This window comes from Vidua macroura, chromosome 6, assembly GCF_024509145.1.
Source record: "Vidua macroura isolate BioBank_ID:100142 chromosome 6, ASM2450914v1, whole genome shotgun sequence".
Taxonomy (NCBI): Eukaryota; Metazoa; Chordata; class Aves; order Passeriformes; family Viduidae; genus Vidua; species Vidua macroura.
The window spans coordinates 36801869-36824863 of NC_071576.1; the positions used below are offsets into that span (position 1 = coordinate 36801869).

The following is a 22995-nucleotide window of genomic DNA, read 5'->3' on the forward strand; positions in this document are numbered from 1 at the left end:
CCCAGCAGAACACCTGCAGAAGATCCTTGTCATCTGTCCTTGCAGGCCAGCAGGGAGGTTTTGTGTGGCTTTGTCTGCTGGCATTGTTTTGTTCTGATTCAGCAATTAATAGGGTAGGTTTCCTATGCTCTGACTCTGGGCTGTACTGAAGCATTACAGGAATGTAGGGAACAGTTGCAGATGTGGGCATGTAAAAGCACTTTTTGGTTTTGTAGGTTGGGAGTGTCCCTTTTTACAGGAAAGAGGAGTGACTTCATGGAATTATCCCTTTGAGGAAGAAAACTAACTAGAGGGGAGAGAAGCACTGCAAAAATCTAGGCCTATGCTGTATCATGGTGTTAATACTAGCAGGAGTTTACTTGATTTTTCCTAAATGTTTTAATAGATACAGCTCTTAGTACATGTGGTAATAGGAGCTACAAACACTAACACGCTGACCTCCTTAGTTGTAATTAATATGTTTTGAATCTGTTCTGTGTCTGTCTTTTCATTCTTACCTATTCATTATCTATAGTAAGTGAAGGGATTAGCATGCAATTGCAGCTGTGCCCCAACCCTTCTGATTATCACAAAGGTGCATGAAGAACTGGGCAGCTCAGTGAGGTGACTCAGACCACAGGAACCTAAGGAAAGCAGCAATGGGATTCTTTAACTTCTCACAAGGCAAGGGAAAACTTGGGCAGTCCTACTTGGTGAGTGCCACTGAAGAAATAGGAGCTAATGGGATGGTTTGCAACAGGATTTTGTGCTGATCTCTAGTGCAAGGAGTGATCAAACAAGAGGTTATTGCAAACATTCTGAGTGAAGTGAACTAGTAATTTGTGAGACTACAGGTTGCACCACATGAGTGAAGGGAAATGTGTTTGCCACAGCAGATATAGGAGAATGTGGGTGGTAGAACAGGACTTCCATCTTAGAAACCCTGTGCTAAAACCTGCTCCCATGTAAAGCTCTGCTGTGTATGTGCAATATCCCACTGTCTTACTAGAGTGATAACACTGTAGAGGAGGCCATCAGGGCCTTATTTCCTCATGCCCTGGTCATGCTATGCTGGTCAACAGTTAAAATGGCTGCATCATTCATGCCACTGAAGCTTTGTAGCTTTGAATTCCTCCTGAAAATCTCTTCCTTGTAGGGTTCCTGCTGAAGCCCAGCACTCCTGTAGTCTTCATAAAGTACTTCTCCAGCATTCCTCCCACACCTCCAGCTCATGATATCAAAATTCTGTGATGTGACATCTTGTCACGTCTCATGTTTTTTCCTCCTTGGGTCCTGAGTATTGGAAATCAGGGCACCCCCAATGGGAAGAAATGATGATGTCTGGCTCCAGATCAGAAGGCTAAAGGATTTTCTTTATTAAAATGATACTATAATACATTAATATTCTATTTAAAGAGATACTATCCTATTCTACATACATACTTCTTACTTACCTATCAACTAAAAACTTGTGACTTCTCTGCTGAGAGTCCGAGACACAGCTGGATCCAATTGGTCATTGAACCCAAACAACCTTCACCAGAATCCAATCAAGCAATCACTTCAGGTAAACAATCTCCATACCAAATTCCACACGGGGAAAACAAAGGAGTAGAGATAAAGATTGTTTTCTCTTCTTCTTTCTGTGCTTCTCCTGAGAGACAGAATTATGTCTCTCTGTCCAGAGAATGTGAATGCCACATCCTGAGGTCTTCTTTGCACTCTCTCCAACCCACTATCATTTCTCTCCTTTTCTCCATGCAGCTGGACATCTCATCCAGATGTTACAGCCTGATCTCAGCTGCTGTAATGCTTGTAGTATTCATGCTTGTTCCAAATATGACCAAACCTCATCATTCAAACCTGAAGCTTCTGGAGAAACAATTACAGTACAGAGGAGATATGAGACAAAGGGGATAGATTAAGAATGATTAAGTAAGATTATGATGGCTTAAAATGTGAGGAGGGAGAAAGGACAGAAGAAAAAACAAATTATAATAACCGACAAAAAGTGCAAAATGGCATTTTAGCTATGAAGTATTGAGATGGACAAAGAAAGAAAACACATACTTTGCAATCCAAGAAGTCAATCGTAAAGAAAATATGGCAGGGAAAAGAAAGAGGAAATCAGGAACTAGAAGTTGGTGGACACAGACATTTAAAATAGAGCTCAAAGTATATCACTCTTCTAATTTTTTTCAAAGCAGTCTCAATAGGCTGGCCCTTTAAAAAGAAAAGCAACTAAAAATCTCTAATCTAGAAAATTTCATGGCACTAAATCTTACTGGTGAGGTTCTGACCATCTGGGCTTACCTGATACACACCCTTCGAGTACTTCCTAGCCCCCAGCTCTCTCTTATTTTTTTCTGCCCTTAAACACTGGGAAAAGATGGTTCCTTGGCCCCTAGCAGTCTAACTTTTCCTGCCAACTACTGCTTTTTGCAGTCTTCTCTCTCCCAGCTAATAATCTGTTTATTAGTTTGCCCCCTTCCTATTTCCCTTCTTCTGCTGAGGAAATGGAGCATCCTTAGAGACTGACAACTATCAAATAAGGATCTGCAAGTTTCTACATATATTAATATGTACTTTTAAATCTTGAGCAAGTTGTTTCTTCAATTCTGCAATTTCTGCTATTCAGCTGGATGACAGCCAGTCTTAAAAGCAGCTCATGCTCCAAATTCCTCCTTGAGCTGCATTTCTTTTAACTTAATATCTACTTTGTAAATATGAGACTATAAATTGGTTTTGACATTTAACAGATTATATGATAGCCTAGAATTTGTTGAAGATTAAATTCTTTGGTCCCATATACAGAAAATAATTCAGAAAATCCTTCACAAATGTTTAACAAACACCTTTTCTAGTCACTCATAGTCTCTAGTCCATGATCTCTGCTGGTGCAGGAGTTGATGGCCTGTTACCCACTGCTGGGTTTGGGCACGGGGAGGAAGAACTGTGCTGGTCATATTGCACTTGTGCTGGTTTTCAGCTCATGGGGATATGATAAACTCGCATGTAGTCTGCAGAAATATGGAGAATTAACAGTGATTCAAAAAACTTTGGAACTGCTCTCATAAAACTGAAGTCCTGGGAAACTTTCTCCAAGTACAGAAAAACATCCCAAAGTAAGAGAACTCCAAGCACAAAGGACTTACTCACTTTACAGGTAACCACTGAGGACTGTGCATTTGTAACATGCATAAAATCTGAGAGAGATAAAACAAAGTATAAATTTACACTTCAATTAGGCAGCTCAAAGACTGGTATGGTAAGTTTTGGACTTTATTCAGTGCATCAGTAACTGTAACATGAAAGATGTATACAGGTATTTAACTGTAAGTGCAATGATGTACAAAGTCATTAATGATGGTAGCCTCTCTACTGGGAAAGGAATACCTCTCACTATCAGAGGTTTGTTCTAGTTATATGCTAGATGCATACAAATGCTGATGCATCTATACAATGGATACAAACTGCCATACTTTCTCAGTTATGATCTTAACAACAATGCATTCTAGTATATTTAAACTTTTTAGTTAAAAATTTATTTCCCAGAAGATTAATTTTTACCTGTTGCAGGGGTAAGATAGCAAACAGCAGTAATGCCACTGTCTCCTGTGAGTTTTCTTTCCTGCTCCAAATCTCCTTCCTTCACCAACTGCACAAGTGATGGCCTAAGACACCACTCTTCTCCTGCAGGAAGAGCATGTAGCTGAGCCAGAACTCCTATCTGACTCTGCTCTCCAGTGCTATTTTTTTGTATAGAAGTATTTGTATATCTGAGAGTGGTGAGGCGGACACAACCAGTCCTGTGCTTCTATCTTAGAATAATCTCAGGCTCATTTTGCCTGGCCTGTTTGAGGACAGGCAAGAAGATATTGTTGCAAGGCATTTAGGAGGACACTGGCTGTCTGTGGTTTTGGTCCAGTCCAAGACTGTGATTAAAAGGAATTGCAAAGCTACATTTGAACTTGTTGAAAATTTTGTTATGTAGTTCCATTTCTCCACAGCTTGTCTCTGCAGTCGGATGTAATACAGGTACCTTTGCCAAGTGAATGATGCTTCTGCAAACTGCATTGCAGGATGAATAAGAAACCTAAGCAGTAGAGGAAGTAAAAGGTTGTGCTGGGTTTGGCACATTGTGTGATAAACAGATAAAACTGTGATATCACTACGCTAAAGGAGTAGTGTGCAATTTGCTGCCAGGGCAACTACATTTAGATCTTTGAAACGGGTGGGTTATTTTCCTTCATCTATCCTTAAATTACTGAAATATGCAATGTAATTAAATTATTGAAATATGCATGATATATTTCCACTTGAAGCCTCTGCTTTTCATTCTCCAAGTTGAAAACCATCCAGCTTTGTACATTCAGATTTTAAATGAGATGGCACTAGTTCAGTTGTTAATGAGAACCTTGCAGTTTTCTTTCTTTACGTTGCTCCCTGTGGAGTGACTCAGATGAGAGCAGAGTACCTTGATTTAGCTGAAGGCTGTCCAGATCATTATAGATAGCCAAGTGTGCCTGTAATGGGGAATTCACTCTGCAGACATGGAAGTCTGTACATAGAATCCATCTTTCTTCTCCACAGGCTTCCTTGAGGACAGAGAATCTCAGCTTTCTTAAGGTTCACCAACTTTAGAGGGATTTCTATCACTTATCATCAGTTATGCTAATGGTTCTCTGAACTAACCAGCCTTGGGAAAGTTGTTATGCTCTAATGAGAAGTATCCTGGTATTTTTAGTATCCCATGGCAGGTTTTCCAAGGTCAACCAGGTCTTCGTTTCTGACCAGATTTAAAGAAAACAACAACAGCAACAACTACCAAACAAAACATTACCAAAACAAGAACAACAAAAACCCCAAAACAAACAAACAAACAAATCAACAAACATCAAAAAAACCCCCCGAATGACTGTTGTTCTCTAAATTAAGCTGCAAAAGGAGTTCTCCAGGATGCAGCTCAGAGTGTCTGTGACCTGAGGCCAAAAGATGCTCTTGTACTTCCAGTGTGGGCAGAGCTACTTTTCATGCTGGGAATGCAGATGCTATGACACAGCCTACTGTTACTGGAGCTTCTAGTTTGTTATTTATTTGTTTTTCTGTGTTTGGAGATGGTAATTTCCATTGGGTAAGCCTGGAGATGTTCATCTGCTCTTTTGTTCATGTTCTTCAGTTGAACAAATCTCTAAAATAAAAGTGATAAAACTTAACCACTGGATACTGTATTCCATTCATCTTGACATGAGTTTCCCACAGTTGTCATTAGAAGTTCAACTGCCTTTCTCTGGAAAATGTATAAAAGCATGACTCTTACCTGCTTTGCACAGCTATTACATGTTTCCTTGTGCCTTTTTTGCTATATTTAAGGTACTGCTGGGTGCAGCAGGTGTCCTGGGTAATGCCTGGAGCCATAGGCATTGACTTCAAGACCTCTCCTACCCTCTGCAAGTGTCCTTCTCCACTGCTGTCCTGTCACACCCTGGTGCTGCTGCTCCCAGCCTGTCAATCACCTCCTCACCTTACAGCTCACCTCGGCTAAATGAAGCCCCGGCCCTGCACCCACACCATGGCCTCTGGAAGAAGGAGTGGGAGCAGCCCAGGAGCTGGGAGCTGCATGCCCATGCAGCGATCTGCCAGGCGGGGGGAGCCTCCAGGGGTTACCCTGTGGCACAGGGTTCTGCCCCTCTGCAGGCACTGCGCTCAGGTACCCCCACCTGTGGGGAGACGTGGACCAAAGTGCACAGGGCTGTGCCAGCATGCAGGGATCTCACTGCCAGCTATTTAGATGCACAGGCCTTTTTCAGGGTCCAGTTTCCCCCACACGGAAGGCGTCCCTGCTCAGGGAAGAAGTGGGTTTAAAGGAGCAGGCCTCGGTGGCAGCACCCTCCATGCCGGGACTCCGCTCACACACAAAAGGGCGGCAGCAGTGCAGGACCCGTGGAGCAGGTGCAGGCTGGGAGAGGCTCCCAGCCAGAGGAAGGTACCACATTCCTTTTGGCTGGGATGCTTGTGCTGTAAGGTCCTTCCCTGGAGCAGTCTATCCTTGGTGCTCCACTGCCTTCGCAGTGGGAGGGGAGCCCTTTACTTAGAGAGATGAGATGGGTGGGGCCTCAGGTAATTTTATAAAATAACAAGTCATTGACTCCCACAGGAGTACATCCTGCAAACATGTCTTGGGAAGTGCTGCCGGTGGAGGTACCAGAAGCAGATACTGAAAACGTGTCTCTAGAACCACTGCCCACAGAGGTGCCAGGAGTAAATCCTGAAAATATGTCTCTAGAACCGCTGCCCATGGAGGTGCCAGGAGTAGAGCCTGAAAATATATCTCTCGAATTGCTGCCTGTGGAGGTGCCAGGAGTAGATCCTGAAAACATGTCTAAAGGCTTCCGGTCCCTGGAGGAGCAAGGACTATATCCTGAAAACAGGTCTAAGGGATTCTTGACCATGGAGGAGCCAGGAGTATATCCTGAAAACATGTCTAAAGGATTCTTGACCATGGAGGAGCCAGGAGTATATCCTGAAAACATGTCTAAAGGCTTCCAGCCCCTGGAGGAGCAAGGACTATATCCTGAAAACATGTCTAAGGGATTCTTGACCATGGAGGAGCCAGGAGTATATCCTGAAAATATGTCTAAAGGATTCCTGCTCACGGAGGAGCCAGGAGTATATCCTGCAAATATGTCTCAAGAACTGCAGCCCGTGGAGGTGCCAGAAACACTCTATTACATTAATAAAGGGGGGACCATGATACCATCAAGTGCACTAGAGGTAAGAAAACAGCTTTAAAGTTTCACTTAATGTTCTCTGCATTTGACAGAAAACAAAATCCTGCATTGTGAGTGTTTGTATTCAAGCTAGTGTGCAGATTTGCTGTCTGATGGGACTATACAGCAGTTCCTCTGCCTGAAGGAGTTTAAGGTAAAATTTTCTCTTCAAGGCTGTCAGTGGAAAAACTGCTTCTGAATCAACTGGAGCCAAAGATCTCATTTTCATAGACAAAATGAGAGAAGTCAGAGTAGTATAGGGACAGAAAAAGATAAGAAAGGGGAAAAAATGAACAGGGGGAGAAACTTTCTTCAGGGGACTGAATTGTCAGCCTTTTTTCTTCTGCGATTAAATACTACTTTTATTAAGAAACTCATATTTCTGTATAAATAGCAAGATTTTATCATGTATAATAATGTGTCAAACCCATTTTTTTGTTGTTGAAAATGGGATAACTAGAGACCAGGAATAGAGAATTGAATTTCACTTGCACGTTCCCTTTTTGGTTCTGATTTTTTTTTCATTTTGCTTTGCATTCTCTGCTTTGTTTCAAGATTTGCATTTAATTTTAACTGTAGTACCTTATGCATTGTTCTGTGTGCTCTCTGACTGGATGAAGGTACATCACTTCAGGAAGAACTTTGGAAATAGAAGCGGAATATTTTCAACATTTTTTTTTTTAGAAACTGTCCTTTAATGGTGCTCTATGAAGTGCTTCAAAGGGGGGCACCCTACATTGTAGAAGTATTTTGGAACTTCTCTTTCCTGAAAAAGATTGAAACAATAGATTTAAAATTTTGCAACTGCAGTGTTTCACATTCTGTGTTCAAAATCACAGAAGATATTCTGGGATATTTTAAACTGAGGTTTAATATTGGTAAGAGCAGATTGCCAAAAGATCACACTCAAAACAAAAAGCAAACATTTTTTACTGGGTAGAGACACCTTCTAGGTATCTTACAGCTGTGATGGTCTTCTTTCATTTTTTCATTGAAATGGTACCCCTGACATGGATTTTTGTGCCAGTGTGCACCAAAACATGTGGTTTGTTCATTAATCTGAGTGCAATAACACAGCTGGGTGTAACCAACAGCCCTTCTAATCAAGGTTTCATCATAAATTGTTGCAAGTAGAAATTAATTATCTATCCTGATAATACTGCTGCTGTTGTTTTAACATTATCATTTATTGTTTCTTTCTTCTTTTCTTCAGGGTGGAAACTCAGGCCTCGGTTCCTTGGGAGATGCTGAATGGCAAAAAAGGAAAGACGACAGTACTGGGCCAGACCAAGGTGATTTCAAGGTATTAAGAACAAGAGAATGTAGAACCAAAGAGTGCTAAGGATTTTGTTTTTCTCAAAAAGGGAGAAGGCTTAGGTAGATAAAGAATGATGGCAACAGCTTGAGTGTTACCAGGGAAATGCCCCTAAATTTATTGCTTAAATAATTTTATTCCTCTTATGTTTATAATTTTCACAGAACATAGAATGGTTTGGGTTGAAAGGCACCTTTAAAGGTCATCTTGTTCCAAATTCCTGCAATGAGCAGACACCTTCAAGTAGACCAAGTGGCTCAGTTTCCATAATTGCTTGTTTTATTCCTCTGTTACATTTTCTTTGGAACAGACTGAATATTTAGTATTTTAATGTCTCACTTACTTGTACAAGAAATCTACTGGTGAGCTTTCTGTTCCACAATACTTTTTGTAACTGAAAGGGCCAAAAGTAACAGTGAGACATGCTCTGCTGCAATGGCTTCCGTAACATAATTTCCATCCTTGTAATTTATGAGGGAGTCCTGGATTATTGAACTCTGATCTTTCACAACTTCTGTGCTCCATCAGGAAAGAACCGGTAGAGGGATTCTGTAAAAGGAGTGATGCTTGAATGTGCTAGGGCTATTTCTTGGGCATGAGTGTCAGTCAAAGATTTTTTTTTCAGCTAGAAATTACTGGTTTTGATGGGAGTTCTCATTCTGCTACTGAGTCTGCAGTGAGTCTGGGCATTATTTCCCATCTGCCAATGGAGAAGTTCGAGTGATTCACGTAACAATTTTGTTTCATGAAGTGCCTGCTTCTGAGGCAGATAATTCTGCGAAAATTTGCACTATGGTCCATGCAGACAAGTTCTACTCAGGCAAAATGAAGCTGAAAAGGAGCTTTGTCTGAAAGTTGAAATCATACAGTGAATGGGCAGACAGGTGAGCTTTGTGATAAGCTGCGTGATTCTGCTGCAATTTGGGTGCTCACAAATTTAAACAAATTCTTATTCATATTCACAGTATTTTTTGGTTTTTCACATACACTCTTCAAAATTTAGCTATCGTGTTTTCCCAGTATTAGGATTATTACTACTTAAAAAAATAGTGATGTTAAAAGATTATACTGTATTTTCACAGAATATATTATATAGCAAGTCTAGGGTCTTTGTGGCATTTCATCTTGCAAATATTTAGGTTACAATGTCTGCTATCTCCAGCCTGGGGAGATACTAATATTCTGGAGCATGTCTAGGATGAAGATTTCTGTAGATAGTAAAAACAGGTGGAAAAAATTATTGATCAATTTTTGGTATAATACCTGTTCCTTACAAGGGGTTAGGAACTTAAAAGCACAATGAGAGAAAGAAAAAAGATTTGAGCTCCTGGGTTATAATTACTTACAATAATTATACATATGACAAGTATCTTCTTGTCTCCATTTCTTAATCCCACACAGTGATGTGTTTGTTTTTCCATTGAGTGCTCAGGATATAGACTTAGATCAAAGACATTAAGGGTCATGAAATTTCAAGGGGACAGATGTGACAGTAGCAGGCCAAAAGAATCATCTGATATATCCATAACCTTCTTCTAGACCACTATATTGGTCCTGTCTCACACTGAGGGATTACTTTTTACATTATAAAATTACAAAATTCATGCCAATGCTTTGGTGATGGACTGAGTTGTTTTTGCATGTGGTTACAGAGGCACTGTTTTTGTCTGTGTTCAGAATTCCTCACTCCATCCTATGCACTTGCATGATCATTATTTGGCTACACCAACAATCATTCTTTCATGTAAAGGATGCATATATATTTTTCTCTCCTCCTAATTTTTTCTCAAATATTAATTTTCCATCACTGAAACTACCAGAAAACTTAAATATGAGGGTCTCTGCCTGCTCAGAGGGATTGCCTGTGAGAAACCTACTACAGCATTTGCTAGCAACTGCATGTCTCTTTACACCAACGTGCTGATTTTTATCTGCATTAAGAAATCAATTTGGGCCTTGGCTGGTACTTAGACCCATGCTAAAGTAACAGGGAGAGCCAGCTCTGGTAGTTCAGACATCAGTGTTTATACCAAAATATTTGAAGATTGCAGCAGATGTCATATAATAGTGCATGTGAGGGAAGGGGAGGGGAACAATTGGATGCACAGTTCTAAATTCACCATGAGCCATGTTTTAATAAGGCTAAGATGCATCATAACTCAGGTCAAGTCATACCTCATTTTCCTGCCAGACATGGGCTCCTTGTTCTTTCAGGGTTGTGCAGCTGGGACAGCTGCAGCCCTTAAACAGAAGAGGGACGGGTTAAGCTCTCACCCTTGTGCAAAGCAGGAGCTCTGGTTCCTGCTGGGTTTTGGAAGTTGGAAGCAGCTCTTGACATCATGGGAAGAGTGGGGAGCTGCCACACTGCAGAGCAAGATGAGGAGCAAGTTGTGACATCTGCTTCTGGTGCAGGTTGGGCTTGGAAATGTGAACAGGAGCTGAGGCAGGCAGGAGGGCTGGGACCAGGCTCCTTGGCATGGGCTCCTCGACTTCCACAGGGGCCAGAACCTGCTGTCAGGAGCAGCTCCAGCCCCAGGCTCAGCATCAACTGGAAAGGCAGGAGTCTACTCCTGAGCCACCCCCAGCCCCACAGTGCTTGCAGCAGCATGGCTCCAGCAGCAGCTCTGCTCAGCTGCAGAAGCTGGTCTGAGCCCAGGTGCCTCCTCTGCCACCCTAAGTGTTGGTATGGGCTTGCCTAAAATACAGACTGCTGAAATTACACGTTCCAGCACACCTCCACCTTCAAAAATGAACCTCACAGAATCAAATGGAGCCACTTCCCATCAGCTCAAAACTTTGAAATATGGTTTGTCTAATCCATATTTGACATCAAAAATACAAAATATCTGTACCTGAGAATGCCCTATAAATGCCCGTGAGAACTGGTAGTCAGAACAAGAGATTTTCAGAGTGTGATGCATGTCCTGTGGTAATGTCTACCTTAGGATGAGAATCCAGAAATGTTCAACAACTGTTAGATGTAAACACTAATTTTACAGTTATCTGGAATTAGGTGTAAAGAGTCTCAACCCTCTGATGGTTCATGCTCAGCCTAGTTTCTTTCTGTCATATATGTTCTACTTAGGGAGGGCAGAGCACTATAGAAGGGCGCTGGCTTTTTTTTTTACTGATGGACTATTCTACTGCTCTGGATACGGTTTTACATATGGAAATAATTTTGAACGTGCAGTTGAACAGTTGAAGTTTTCAAATAGACCTATTTTTCAAATCTGAAGGAGTCTGATTGTTAAACATCTGCAAACACTAAAAGATGAAGGTAATGTTAACAGTACTGAAAGGGCTGTGCAACTAGCCTGGGTTATCAAGCAAATAAAAAATCTCTGCAGATTTATGTAACAAGGAACAGAAATAATAAATAATGCTTTTATTTATTAAATATAATTATGCATCTCTGTATTTATGGGATCACTGTGCAGTGAGAGTATCCATCTTGTGTTGATCAGTATTTGAAATTTTGGTTTTTGGAAATGTCTTTCAAGCATAGTATAATGTACATAGTCTCATTCCTCCAAAGTTTTCTGAATACCATGATGGATATATGTATGAGGAAGCAATCATCTGAAGGATGCAATTCTTATGACCTGTCATGCTCCTGTGGATGTGGAAAAAATTTTCCTGCTGGAACCAGGGTTACTGTGGCTGTATGCCTGAGAGGGGCTTTTCCATCTGGGTGTTGGCATTTTAAATTCATTGGTATCCAATCAAGACTTCTACTACTCCTGATGAAAATGTGGTCTGATCAGAAGAAGAAATGTTACTCATAAAACCCACGAAACACACAGCTGGTGAAAAGCACTGCTGTGGCAGCAGTGATCATCAGCATCACCAGCATGCCCACGCACAGCCCCATAGCCCTCAGCTGAGGTGTCCTCCCCAGCCTGGAGGAGGTGAAGGAAGGAAGCAATTAGAGCACCTTTTCCATCGTGGAGCCTGATGTTGTCAAGAATGAGGAAGAACTTCAGAGAGGTGGCCAAGAGCAGCAGGTCTGGGAGCCTGCCACGGGGGATCCCGGCACATCCCACAGCATCCCATGGCTGTAGCAAGCTGGGGCAGGAATTGGTGAGTGATGTTTACAGCCTGAAGCATCCTGACTGCAACTGTAAAAAACTCACATACACTCTTTAAGGAGACCTGACTCTCAGACAGCTCAAGATAGACTTTCACGCACCACCAGCTCTAGATGCACCATCAGCAAGGAATGATTTGGTCCCTGGCTACCATCTAGTTAAATTAGCACTTGGAGATGAAGAAAGGAGTGCCCTGCAATATCCTGGGAGTGATTTCATCTCAGCAGAATGCTTCTCCGGGCCAGGAATGCAGGAATACCTTAGACAAGGCAAGGAATTGATATTTGCCAGGAAAGGCTGCTGAGCTAGTAGAACACATAGAGGAATTATTACTGGGTGATTGTAGGAAAAATGTGTGGATAGAGAGGAAGTTTTTTTTCGTGGGGTCCATAGATGACACCTGTTTTTTTCAGGTTTGTGTGTAGAAATGGCTTTTTCAACCATTTTCAACCAATTTACTTTTTCAACAAAAATAAATTGATTGTGCTAGAGGTATTTTTAAATCTTGTCTGATCTTTGCAGGATGGTTTGTGGAATAGATTGCAGTGCAGTTGCACTGGAATAGGTAATAGTACCAGCACACTGTTGCACATAGTTTCCTTTGCCTCCTCATCACAATTTTTCACCTAGCATGATAAAGACCATCTACTCATGAGACCAGGTGGAGCACATTCCACATTTCGTGTAGAAAATCAGCAGCTGGTTGGAGGCTGCCTGCTTATTGATGATGATACAGTTTTCACACACAAACTGACTCTGAATTTCAGGATCTCTGCGTTATTCTTCTGTTAGTTTATAACTGCTTTGGAATAAATACCAATCTAAAAAGAGCAACAATCAAGTCTGAGAATGTGTTGACTGCTCCTGAAGGTTCAAAAGTAAATTCTCTTCTCTGGATCAGTGTTGTTGGGTGACTGATCTTTGTTCTGGGAAGGCAACTACAGTATTCTGCTATCTAATGGAACATCTATGCTAAACCAAGCTCCCAACACTAAAAAAAAACTTAAAAGCATTCACCCAGCACACATTTGACTGTGTTGTTGTGGAATTCTGTGACTGGGGTAGGCTACAACAAGGGAAGGGATGAATGTTCATACTATTGATATCACAAGCTGGAAAGATGTAGCTAGCAGTCGTCCATGCTGACAGACTCTGTTTGATAAAGAAGCCTAAAGGCTGAAGAAAGCAAGCTACTGAGAGAAAAGCAAGTTTAAAAAAAAAAAAAAGGTAAAGAAGTCTCATGGACTCTGGTCTCATGGACTCTTGCCTCATTAAGGAGTCCTGCCATTTTAGAGCTCCACAGCCACTTGTGACAGGATGTATTACACAGCTAAACTAGTGGAGTAATTTACAGCAGTGCTTCTTGAGATGGATGCATGCCACACATACCTACATCTGAATATAAGCATGACTTTAAAGAGGGCTGCAGAGGCACAAATGTTCCAGGAATGCAGACAGCCTGCATCACCAGAGTGCTCATGACAGAGAAATTTCTGTTTTCAAATTCTTACTCCTCAGCTGGGAGAAAGTGGGCATCATTCACATGACAGAGGAATCCCTTACTTATACAAACGCAGTAACTTGGTCCCAAGTATCATACCATGTTGCTCTTTTTCATGGGAAGAGCAATAAAATCGGAAGAAGAGACTATGAGGTCTGTTTTACATTAGATGGAGCTGCTATTTGAGAATCGCAGTAAATCACTGGACTTCAGAGAAACTAGCACTGTACACCCTACTCATGCACTGGCACCTCAGAGTGCTGTACTGCATGCAGCTGTGCTACACACATGAGCACAAGTTGGGAAACACCAAATTGAAGACAAGCTGAACAAGTTGATAATCTGCTGTGGTGGAAACCTCTCTGTATATGGAACCTCATTACCAAGCAGTAGCTTTTTTTTTTTTTTGGTAAAGATATCATAATAGGTGTTAAGTAAACAGAATAACAGAATCTCTGTCTTTTGTTTTATACATGCATGACTGCTATTTTCATTGTCTCTATAACTAGACCCTGGTACATAATGTTACAGTTGTCACAGCTGCTATTTAAATACATTTCTTTTGTTTAAGATGTTACCGGAATTAATTAAAATAGCAAATCCTCCTGGGAGCAGAACTGGCAAGGCCTGATCACCGGGTCAGTTGTACCCTCTCTATTGTCTTTGCTACACCACTGGCAGGTGCCAGGGCTGCCAGGATGACTGATGCCTGGCTCCTGCCTTTTCCTTGGGTAACTGGCTGGTGGCATCTGCCTCTCCCCTAGTACAAGAACAGGTCCTGATTTCTGTAGCTTCTGTTAAGCCACTGATTTTTTTTTTTTTTTTTTTTTTTGTTTTTTTTTTGTTTTTTTCAGTAAAATTTCAGTAAATCCTTTTGTGAATCCTGTGTGTCTAAGAATTGACTTCCCCATGCTAGATAGGGAAAATATGGCTAAGTTGTTAGAAAGCCATTGCATGGGAAGCTGGAGGAAAATGATCAGATGGTAGAAACCATCTAATATTCCTTAAAGAAAAAAAAAATTCTCCTATCTAAGAATCACAAATTTCTTTGCAAACAATGAATTCATTAGTTCTCACTCAAGCAATGCCACTTGTCAGAGGAAGTGTTGCTGGAGCTGATCCAGGAGCTGGCAGCACCTTGCACAATCTTTGGAGATAAATGCCTGCTACAATTTCCCCCTTGTTTATGCAGAACCTGAGGAACAATGAGTTTCTGCCTTCTAGGGCATATGCTGAGGTGCCTAAACTCATTCCTAATATGTGAGTGTGGTGATCCACTTCGCTAATTACCCAGCTGAGAGGAAGGGTAAATTAACAGGGTGTAGAACTATATTAACATGGCTATACTGTTTCTAAAATCTGAACCAGTGTTTCTGCACGGGGTAGCTATGAGGACATATCCTTCCACCAGTTGTCCGCAAATTTTGCGGCTTCTGTAAGGATTTTTCTCTTTTGAGAACAATTGAAATAGAAGGTAAATAGATTTTGTAGGTTGAATTTCAAGAAACACTAAAAAAGAAAAAAGACATCAATTTCTTGAGATGCATATAAGAGGGGTGGAAACAGCAATGGTTTTTAAGAACTCTGTAAAAAGATTTTAATATAACATGATATGTTAGAGGAGAGAATAGAGGAATCTAATCACATATTGGAAAAGTAATTTGTTGTCATGAAAGAGGCATAATTATCTTTCTATCTGTAAATAAGACCCTTTTGCTCTGTTCTCTTGAGAAAAAAAAAATGGTTTAAGTGAGGTTCTTCCAGCTTCTGTCTTAACATCTATTTTGTCTGGTTGTTTATAATGGCTATAGGAAGTCTCTGAAGTGCTATAGAAATAGAAGAATGCTCCTAAATGAGAGGAAACCTGTTGATAAAAATAGCAATTGTCAAAAAGAATTATTTGTGGGGCTCTGCTGTAACCACTTATACAGGTGGAAATGTTTCTAGGAGTGTGAGGAAATAACCATGTGTCACAGCCACAGGAAATGCTGATTTATTTATTGGCTTGGTCAAAATAACCTTTTGCAGTTAGCTCTGAGCCAGAGACAGGTTTATACAATGAGCCAGCAGGAAATCGTGTTCCTTAGAAGTAGGAATTCACATTTATCTTCTAATAATAAATAGGAAGAGGTCCCTGCCACAAAACTTGGAGAGACTTGTTTTATAGAAGATTAAGGCCAAGATATTTAAAGGTAACAAAGGAAGTTTAGCACTTTCAGTCTTCAATTTTTTTTTGGAGGAAGGTAGTATGTTTTATTTTTCTCCAAAGGCAACCCATACCTAAATCTTTGGATCCTAAATCCTCTGGAAACAATTTGCAGCCATTGGCTTATCTCATAGTTGTGATTTACAAAAGCTTACATTACTATTACTCTTTTTCTTGTACAATTGTAAATTGCAATAAATCTATGTTTTTGAAGCAGAAAAACACCTCTGAAAAAGTGATACTTTGGGTTTATCTCATGGGAGTCCACAACAACAGATATTCTCCACAGCATTTTTTTTCCAATCCTACAGGACCGTATGGGTGGTTACTAGGGGGACTGACTCTAACTCTGACTCTGATGGCATTTTGACAACATCATCATGGAGCCCACCAGTGCATTTAATCTGTTCCAGAGACTTACTGTAGTTATGTTGTAGACTCAGCAATTTCAGAGTGAAAGGTTTTCCAAGCATCCCACAGGCTGTGTAAATTGTTGGGGATTTATTCCTTTTTGGAATTCAGAGTCTTTTCTGCTCTGATGAGCAATCTGGAACCTCAGAGTAACAAAGCACAAAGAGTGAAATATATAAAATGTTAAGACATTTTTAACAGCAGAAGCTTCATTCTGCAAAATAGTGAGATAATTGACCCAAGGTTTACTAACTGTTTTCGTGCTTTGTGGCACCCAGTTAGTTTGCGCATTTGAAATTTTTTCCCACCAAAGGCTTATTCAGACCCCCTTTTTACTGTTCCTCTCTAGATAGAATCCTCTCCTTGCTACCTGTTGACCGTAAGGATCATCCGGATGAGAAATCTCCAGAGAGTGGATGCCTGTAAGTATCTCCATTCTTAATGGTAACTCAGGAAACAGGTAAATTATATCTTTTATAATGTTGTAACAACCTTTTCTTAGTGTTTCTGAAATAACCCAGTGTTTATGTAAATTAATTGTTGTAAACCAGGTCAGTCCTTGCTGCTTGCTGCTGTTTCATTGTTCTCCCTGTGCTTTCTGACTGGTTCCAAGATTTGAATGTGTTTTTGGGAATAAGTACTTTCTGTCAAAGAAAGGAGAGTTTCTGACAGAGGTAGATGAAAGACTCCATTCCATGTTTTCAAAAACAAGGGGTAATTCTGCTGATGGGCTGTAGCACCTTGGGAAATGTGGCTGGGAGGAACAAACCTTTTCAACATCCTCAGTCTTGGTTTTGACAAAGAGGAATTGAACAGGAAAAAGCTTTTTACAATCATTATGACCAGGCTAATGCCATCATTAATTACCCTGAGGACAGTTAAAAAAACATACTAACTGAGGGCGGGATGCTTGGTCCTTTCTAAGGCTCCTGCAGCAGTCTCGCAGTTGATCAAGAGTGTGAGTCACGTGGCAGGAAAGTGGTGGGAAGGGAGTAAATTGGAAAGGAAAACACCACCGTTTCGTAAAAGAACATGGACTATCCACATGCGCACTGTGGAGAGGTGTTCCACACAAAATAGACAAGTTAACCATTTGTTTTGTTTGAGTAAATGGAGCTATGTGACTACCTGTGAAAGGATGCTGAAATTAGTTTGAGAGTGAAGGGAAATTATGTAACCCTCACGATTCTCTTGATTCTCCTGTTTTGCTGTGAGCAGCAGTGATTGGCTGTATAATGTCTTGCACATGAAGAGTCAGGAAAGATCTGAGACACAAAGATCTGGACGTATCATGCAGTACCATTCCTGTCTTACCTTGTGGTTGTCACATGTTTTTCTGGAAGATGTATCAGAGGACTTCCCTGTGTCACAGCTCTGAGTGAGGGAGACAACAGCTGTATCCTAGGTCACATCACTGGGCTGCACACTCTGCACCTCCCTCCTGGTCCATGGCTGTGGCACATGTGTGGTGAAGCAAGAACACAAAGAGGTCTCATCAGGGACTCATCTCAGATCTTCTGCGTGTCAGGCAACAAGGCAAATAATGAGGTTGTAGAAAGAGATTGTGCAAGCAGAACTGAGGCAACATTTTGCATTAAATACACAGCTGACTAGTTTGGCTGCATCTACTCGTATAATTAAGGATTGCTTGATATGCTTTGTATTTCAAAGTACAGTTAAGATATACAGGAATGATGAATCACATCAGCAGAATAAAATACTTGCCAGCCAAACAGCCATCAGTCATTGATCTCAAATGATAAAACCAAAGTCATGTAGTAGTTACAAAAAATCACTTCTAATGCATTTTAAAATCAGTACCACTACTTCTAGATTATCCAAATATATTGAAATACATATTTTTGCAGTTTCAAAATTCATCAAAACATGATGAAATTTCCCAGATTAAAAATAAATTAATAAAAACACTTGAGGAAACAGAATAACTTGAAACAACATCCAGAGGGACTGAATAGGCTACAGTCCTTAAGAGTGAAAGTGAAATTATCGAGGAGGACATGGAAGCTCTTGCTACAAAAAGAGGCAAAAAAGGTGAATAAGGAGTCATTTTTCACAAGGAGGCTAAGAAACAAAAGTGGTGGGAAGGTAGAATTAAAGAAGATGATATAACTCTAGACAAATACAGTGAAATTGCTGTCAGAATCTAATTTTTAAAGCCAAACTAAGATATGAAATGTGAAATAGAGCAGGACAGCAGAAGGCTAGGGCCTCCTCAATATTTTCCAAGCAAAGTTTTCCATCAGAGGAATTTTTTTTTACTCAGTAGGAATATGTTGAATTCTCCCAGCTTTTTTTAGGAAAAAAAAGTTGACAGAATTAAACTTTGTTGTTGTTTCTGCATTATAAAGTTAAAAAGTTCAAAACCAATAGTTAAGGTGCCTATTGACGTATCACAACGCATACATAATTTTGCAATCAGTTCCAGGTTTTTTTCCCTCTCACTTGGACAGAAAAGCAGCAAGGCGTCTTGAACCCTTTCAACAGCATAAAATGCAGCCTCCAACCAGTTTGAGACAGTCAGTAGCTGTAGGGTGACATGAGGCAGAATCTGATGCTGAAGGAAAGAAAAGAAGTAGAGAAAAAGGTCCTGTTGCAGACAGGCAAGATTTTACTTTTCCCCACAGGTCAGTGTACAAGCTCCTGCTCCCTGCTCTGCCCTGCCCTGCTCTGCTCTGCAGAGTCCTTACCTGCTGCTGCAGGATCTTCTCCATTTACTGCTGCCATCACTTGTCTCTCTGAAAAGTCTCTCATCACAGGACATCCATTCTCAAAGCTAGTTACCTTTTGCATTACATAATAGCTGATCATTTTATTGTTGAGAACTGCATCAGAGAGGTTTTAAAGGTGCCGAAGTACCTTGTGTAACCTCCAAGAAGAGACACAGTAAATGGCATTTTTGTCTGTAGCTGTTTGAGATATACCTTAAATTAGGTACCTGTGAGGAAGGAGGTGTAAAGTCTTTCACTAACTTTCTCCTGGTGCCTTTTGGGAGAGAGACTGTGTCCCTCTCTTCCTGTAGGTGGCAATTAGTTAAATTCCAATGTCTAATTCAGTGAGCTCCTTCTGGAGGAAGCCGCTGCCACCTCATACAGCAGGTGTAGTTCTGCAGCTCCTTTCACAAACCCTCTCAAAGAACATCACTGCAGGCAAGGCAGAGATGAAGACCTTTTGCAGTTGTTCTCAAAAAGTGGAGGAGGGTCCCAACCCCTCTTATCAGACAACAGCTCAGGATGTGTGTGTGTGTGTGTGTGTGTGTGTGTGTGTGTGTGTGTGTGTGTGTATGTGTGTGTATGCACACATGAGCACAGGAAAGCTTGTTGGCTGAGAAACTGAAGTGGCTGACTGGAAGAAAAAATTCTCAACCTTTTTTTTAATAGACAAGATCACTGTTGTCTGTAAATTATGCAAGGAAGAACAGAAGCCACCTCCTCTTCTAGGTCATCTTGTGGTCAGTGCTTTTTCCCTCTCAGAAGGGAATCTTGAAAAGTTACACTGCATCAGACTTTTCTATCTTTAAATAACTTAGTCTTGTTTTTGGTACAAGTTGCTGCAGTAACCTCTCCAGTGTCCTGCAGCTCTGCTGCCTTTGCCAGTTAGCAATTGTTTTGCCTCTCCCCTGCCCAGTAAGCCAGGCTGATTGCTATGTGTCCTTGTGGCTGCCGACTGCGACGTGTGAACGGTCACGCACTAAAACTGTGAGAAACTCTGACAATCCGGTGTGGAACGAAACCTTCTACTTCAGAATCCAGAGTCAGGTCAAGGTAAGGAGCCAAAGCTGTCTGCTTGAAGCAGCCTAAAGATTTTGTGTATGTATCTCCTGAATTGTGTCCAGGAATTGTTTGAGAGGTGGCACACGATAAAGGACTGCTCAAAGCATTTAACAGCAGAGATGACAGAGTTCCTGTGTCTGTTCAATGGTGCCAGAGGAGGGCCAGAAAGCGAGCTCAGTTTTAAAGTTTTAGGGAAACGAGAGACTCTTACAAGATGGATACAGAATCTGGGAGTTACCCAAGCTGTTGTATACCTATAGCCAATGTATTTTGTCACAGCAATTAAAATGAACTCGGCAAGAATTAATATGCAGTTCAAGTATGTTTTTCTAAAGGGGGATGATGTTTAATTTCTCAACTTTTCTTCTCAAGCTCATTCTCAGCAATACTTGTTGCCTGGAGCTAATGATGTTCAGCCTGATAAACTATAACAAATTCTTCTCCCTCTTTTCCCAGAATGTGCTGGAGCTCACGGTGTATGATGAAGATTTTGCTACTCCAGATGACCATCTCCTCTGTGCTCTCTTTGATACTGCTAAACTTCCACTTGAAAGAACAGTGATCCTGTACTTCAAGCCTAGCGCAAATGTAAGAGCAACTAAACAATTAAAGCAACTAAGAAACCAGTGGAGAGTTACAGAACAGTTTCAAAGTCTTTCTGAACCTGGCATGGACTACTTATCCCAATAATGAGTACATTAATTGTACTCATTCAATTTATATTGAATACCCATTCAAATTATAACCACAAAAATGTGGTTTAAAAAAATCTGAATTTGAGAGTCTGAACTCTTCTTTGCAATATTTTATAAATTATTAAAGACCATAGGTCTAAAACAGTGCAGTAGGTAGGAGAGGGATCTAATTGCGAGCTACCTCTGAGCAACCCCAAGGCCATACAGCTGTTGCAGGGTGCATAATCTGCATATTTTTTTCTCCATGTAATTCATAACCTGAGTAATTTCCATAATTCATAAACCCCTGCCCCTTTGCTTCTGTCTACTTTCAGCCCAAAAAGCAAAGATCAAGCCACCCCTGTGTGTATCCCACTATGAATGGATGACGATTCACTCTGTTTCTGTTTCCCATCTATAAAATGGGAAAAATAATCTTGATTCCATTTGAGATCTAAGGATGAGATCAGCAAAATATCTCACATACAACTTCTTGCTACCAGGGACAGATTCTGGTATCCAAACTAGATTGTTCACAATCAGCCTGTACACATCAACACTGCCTTACTTGGGGTTGCATAACACAAATTCTGAATCACTCACTTGTACTGTTCTCTGTCTATTATGGTAAAGTAATGGGTGTAAAGTATGTTTAATTTCCAAGATAATAGCCAGTACAGTAAGTCATGGCAGGACAGTGCCAGGAATAGTTGGAAGAAAAGGGTGGAATTCAGAAAATAAAGGAAGTTGCAAATTGTTTTTCTGCAGCAGCTTCACTCTAAGAAGTATAGGTTGTTTTGGTGATATTATGAAGTCAGAAGGAGATGAGGAAGGAATCATTTATCATCTGGCTGAAATGTTGATTCAGACCACCCAGTCTGAAGTATTTATCACAGGCTACTCATTGCGACCAATAACTTCAATATTGCCTATCAGGAACTTGGGTTTAGACTAGGGGCAAAGCATTACGTAGCTACTTCATTTAATATCTTCTTCTTGCTTTCAGGCCCAGGAGGAATTAGAGGTTGAATTCAAATTGGAGGTCGCGTAAGTGATACAGAGATTATTTTAAAAACGCAAAAACCGTTAATGATAAACAAAAAACCAGTATTAGAAGTCATGCTTTGGGTATTTCTGTAAAAAAGTTCCAGCCTTCTCCTACATTATTGCTGCAGTCCCCAACACCTGACAGATTAGCTTGTTCTGTAGCTTAGCTGCTCTCAACGAGAGCACTACCAGTTACCCAGAGAACTGTGTGGATGCCCCATCCCTGGAACGGTCATGCTGGATGGAGCTTTGAGCAACCTGGTGTAAAGGAAGTTGTCCCTACCCATGGCAGGGGATTGCAACTAGATGACCTTTAAGATTCCTTCCAACCCAAACTGTTCTATGATTTGTCTACCTGGGGACATTCCAGAAGGCTTTCTGAGTGTGCAAGCATTCCTGCCTATCATTTTTTCCTTGCCTATTTCAGGTTATGTATTGGACACATTTTTAGTGTTGAAACATAGTAGTTAGGTTTTCAGTGTATCTCCAATTCCTTCAGTTTTCCTTTGCAGTATTCTTTGAATCCTAGTTTTCTTTCTGCCTAAAACAATCACAATGGGATGGGAACTCTTGTAAGGGTGTAAAGCTCATTCTCCAGCATCATCAGCCTACCATCCATGAATCATCATTTTTGTCTCTGTGTTGCCACAAGGTAACTAAGACATGGCAGAAAAAGTGACTAGTCTAAGGACAGCTCTCATGCTATTGGAGAGCCAAGGCTAGAAGTCAAGTCACTCCACACCATCTCCTGACTTCACCTGAATGATCTGGAAAGCTTTTGGGTTTTTCTCCTATGTAATTGGTACTGGCTGCCCTGTGCCACTTTGAAACAGGCTCTCCAGAGTTCAGGAAGCATTTGGACAATGCTCTCGGCACATGGTGTGATTCTTGGGGTTCTCCTGTGCAGGGCCAGGAGTTGGACTTGGTGATCCTCATGGATCCCTTGCAACTCAGAATATTTGCATGCCAGCAAATACATATAACTGTTTTCCCAACAAGGACATGCTGGTGTATCAGCTGAAATACATTTATTTCACATGTTACAGTGAGAAGAATTTGACTGTGTAACAGGTGATTCCATTTTAGATGATCATGAGATTGCACTGTAAAAAAATAACCATGTTAGACATTGCTCTGCTTTGGTACAGAGATGAGTCTCCTCAGAGCAGAGCTCAATCCATGCAAGCAAGGAAAGGAGCTTGTTACATGCTTG

General features: G+C 40.9%; 1 protein-coding gene across 1 annotated transcript in view; it reads left to right on the plus strand.

The window, feature by feature from the left end:
* Positions 1 to 6153: 6153 nt before the first annotated feature.
* Positions 6154 to 22995, plus strand: part of LOC128808994 (uncharacterized) — a 52780-nt gene continuing 35938 nt past the window's right edge. The window contains 6 exon segments of the mRNA XM_053980686.1: positions 6154 to 6753; positions 7963 to 8052; positions 16620 to 16692; positions 19916 to 20052; positions 20518 to 20649; positions 21742 to 21782. Of these exon segments, the coding sequence (XP_053836661.1) occupies positions 6154 to 6753; positions 7963 to 8052; positions 16620 to 16692; positions 19916 to 20052; positions 20518 to 20649; positions 21742 to 21782 (1073 nt within the window).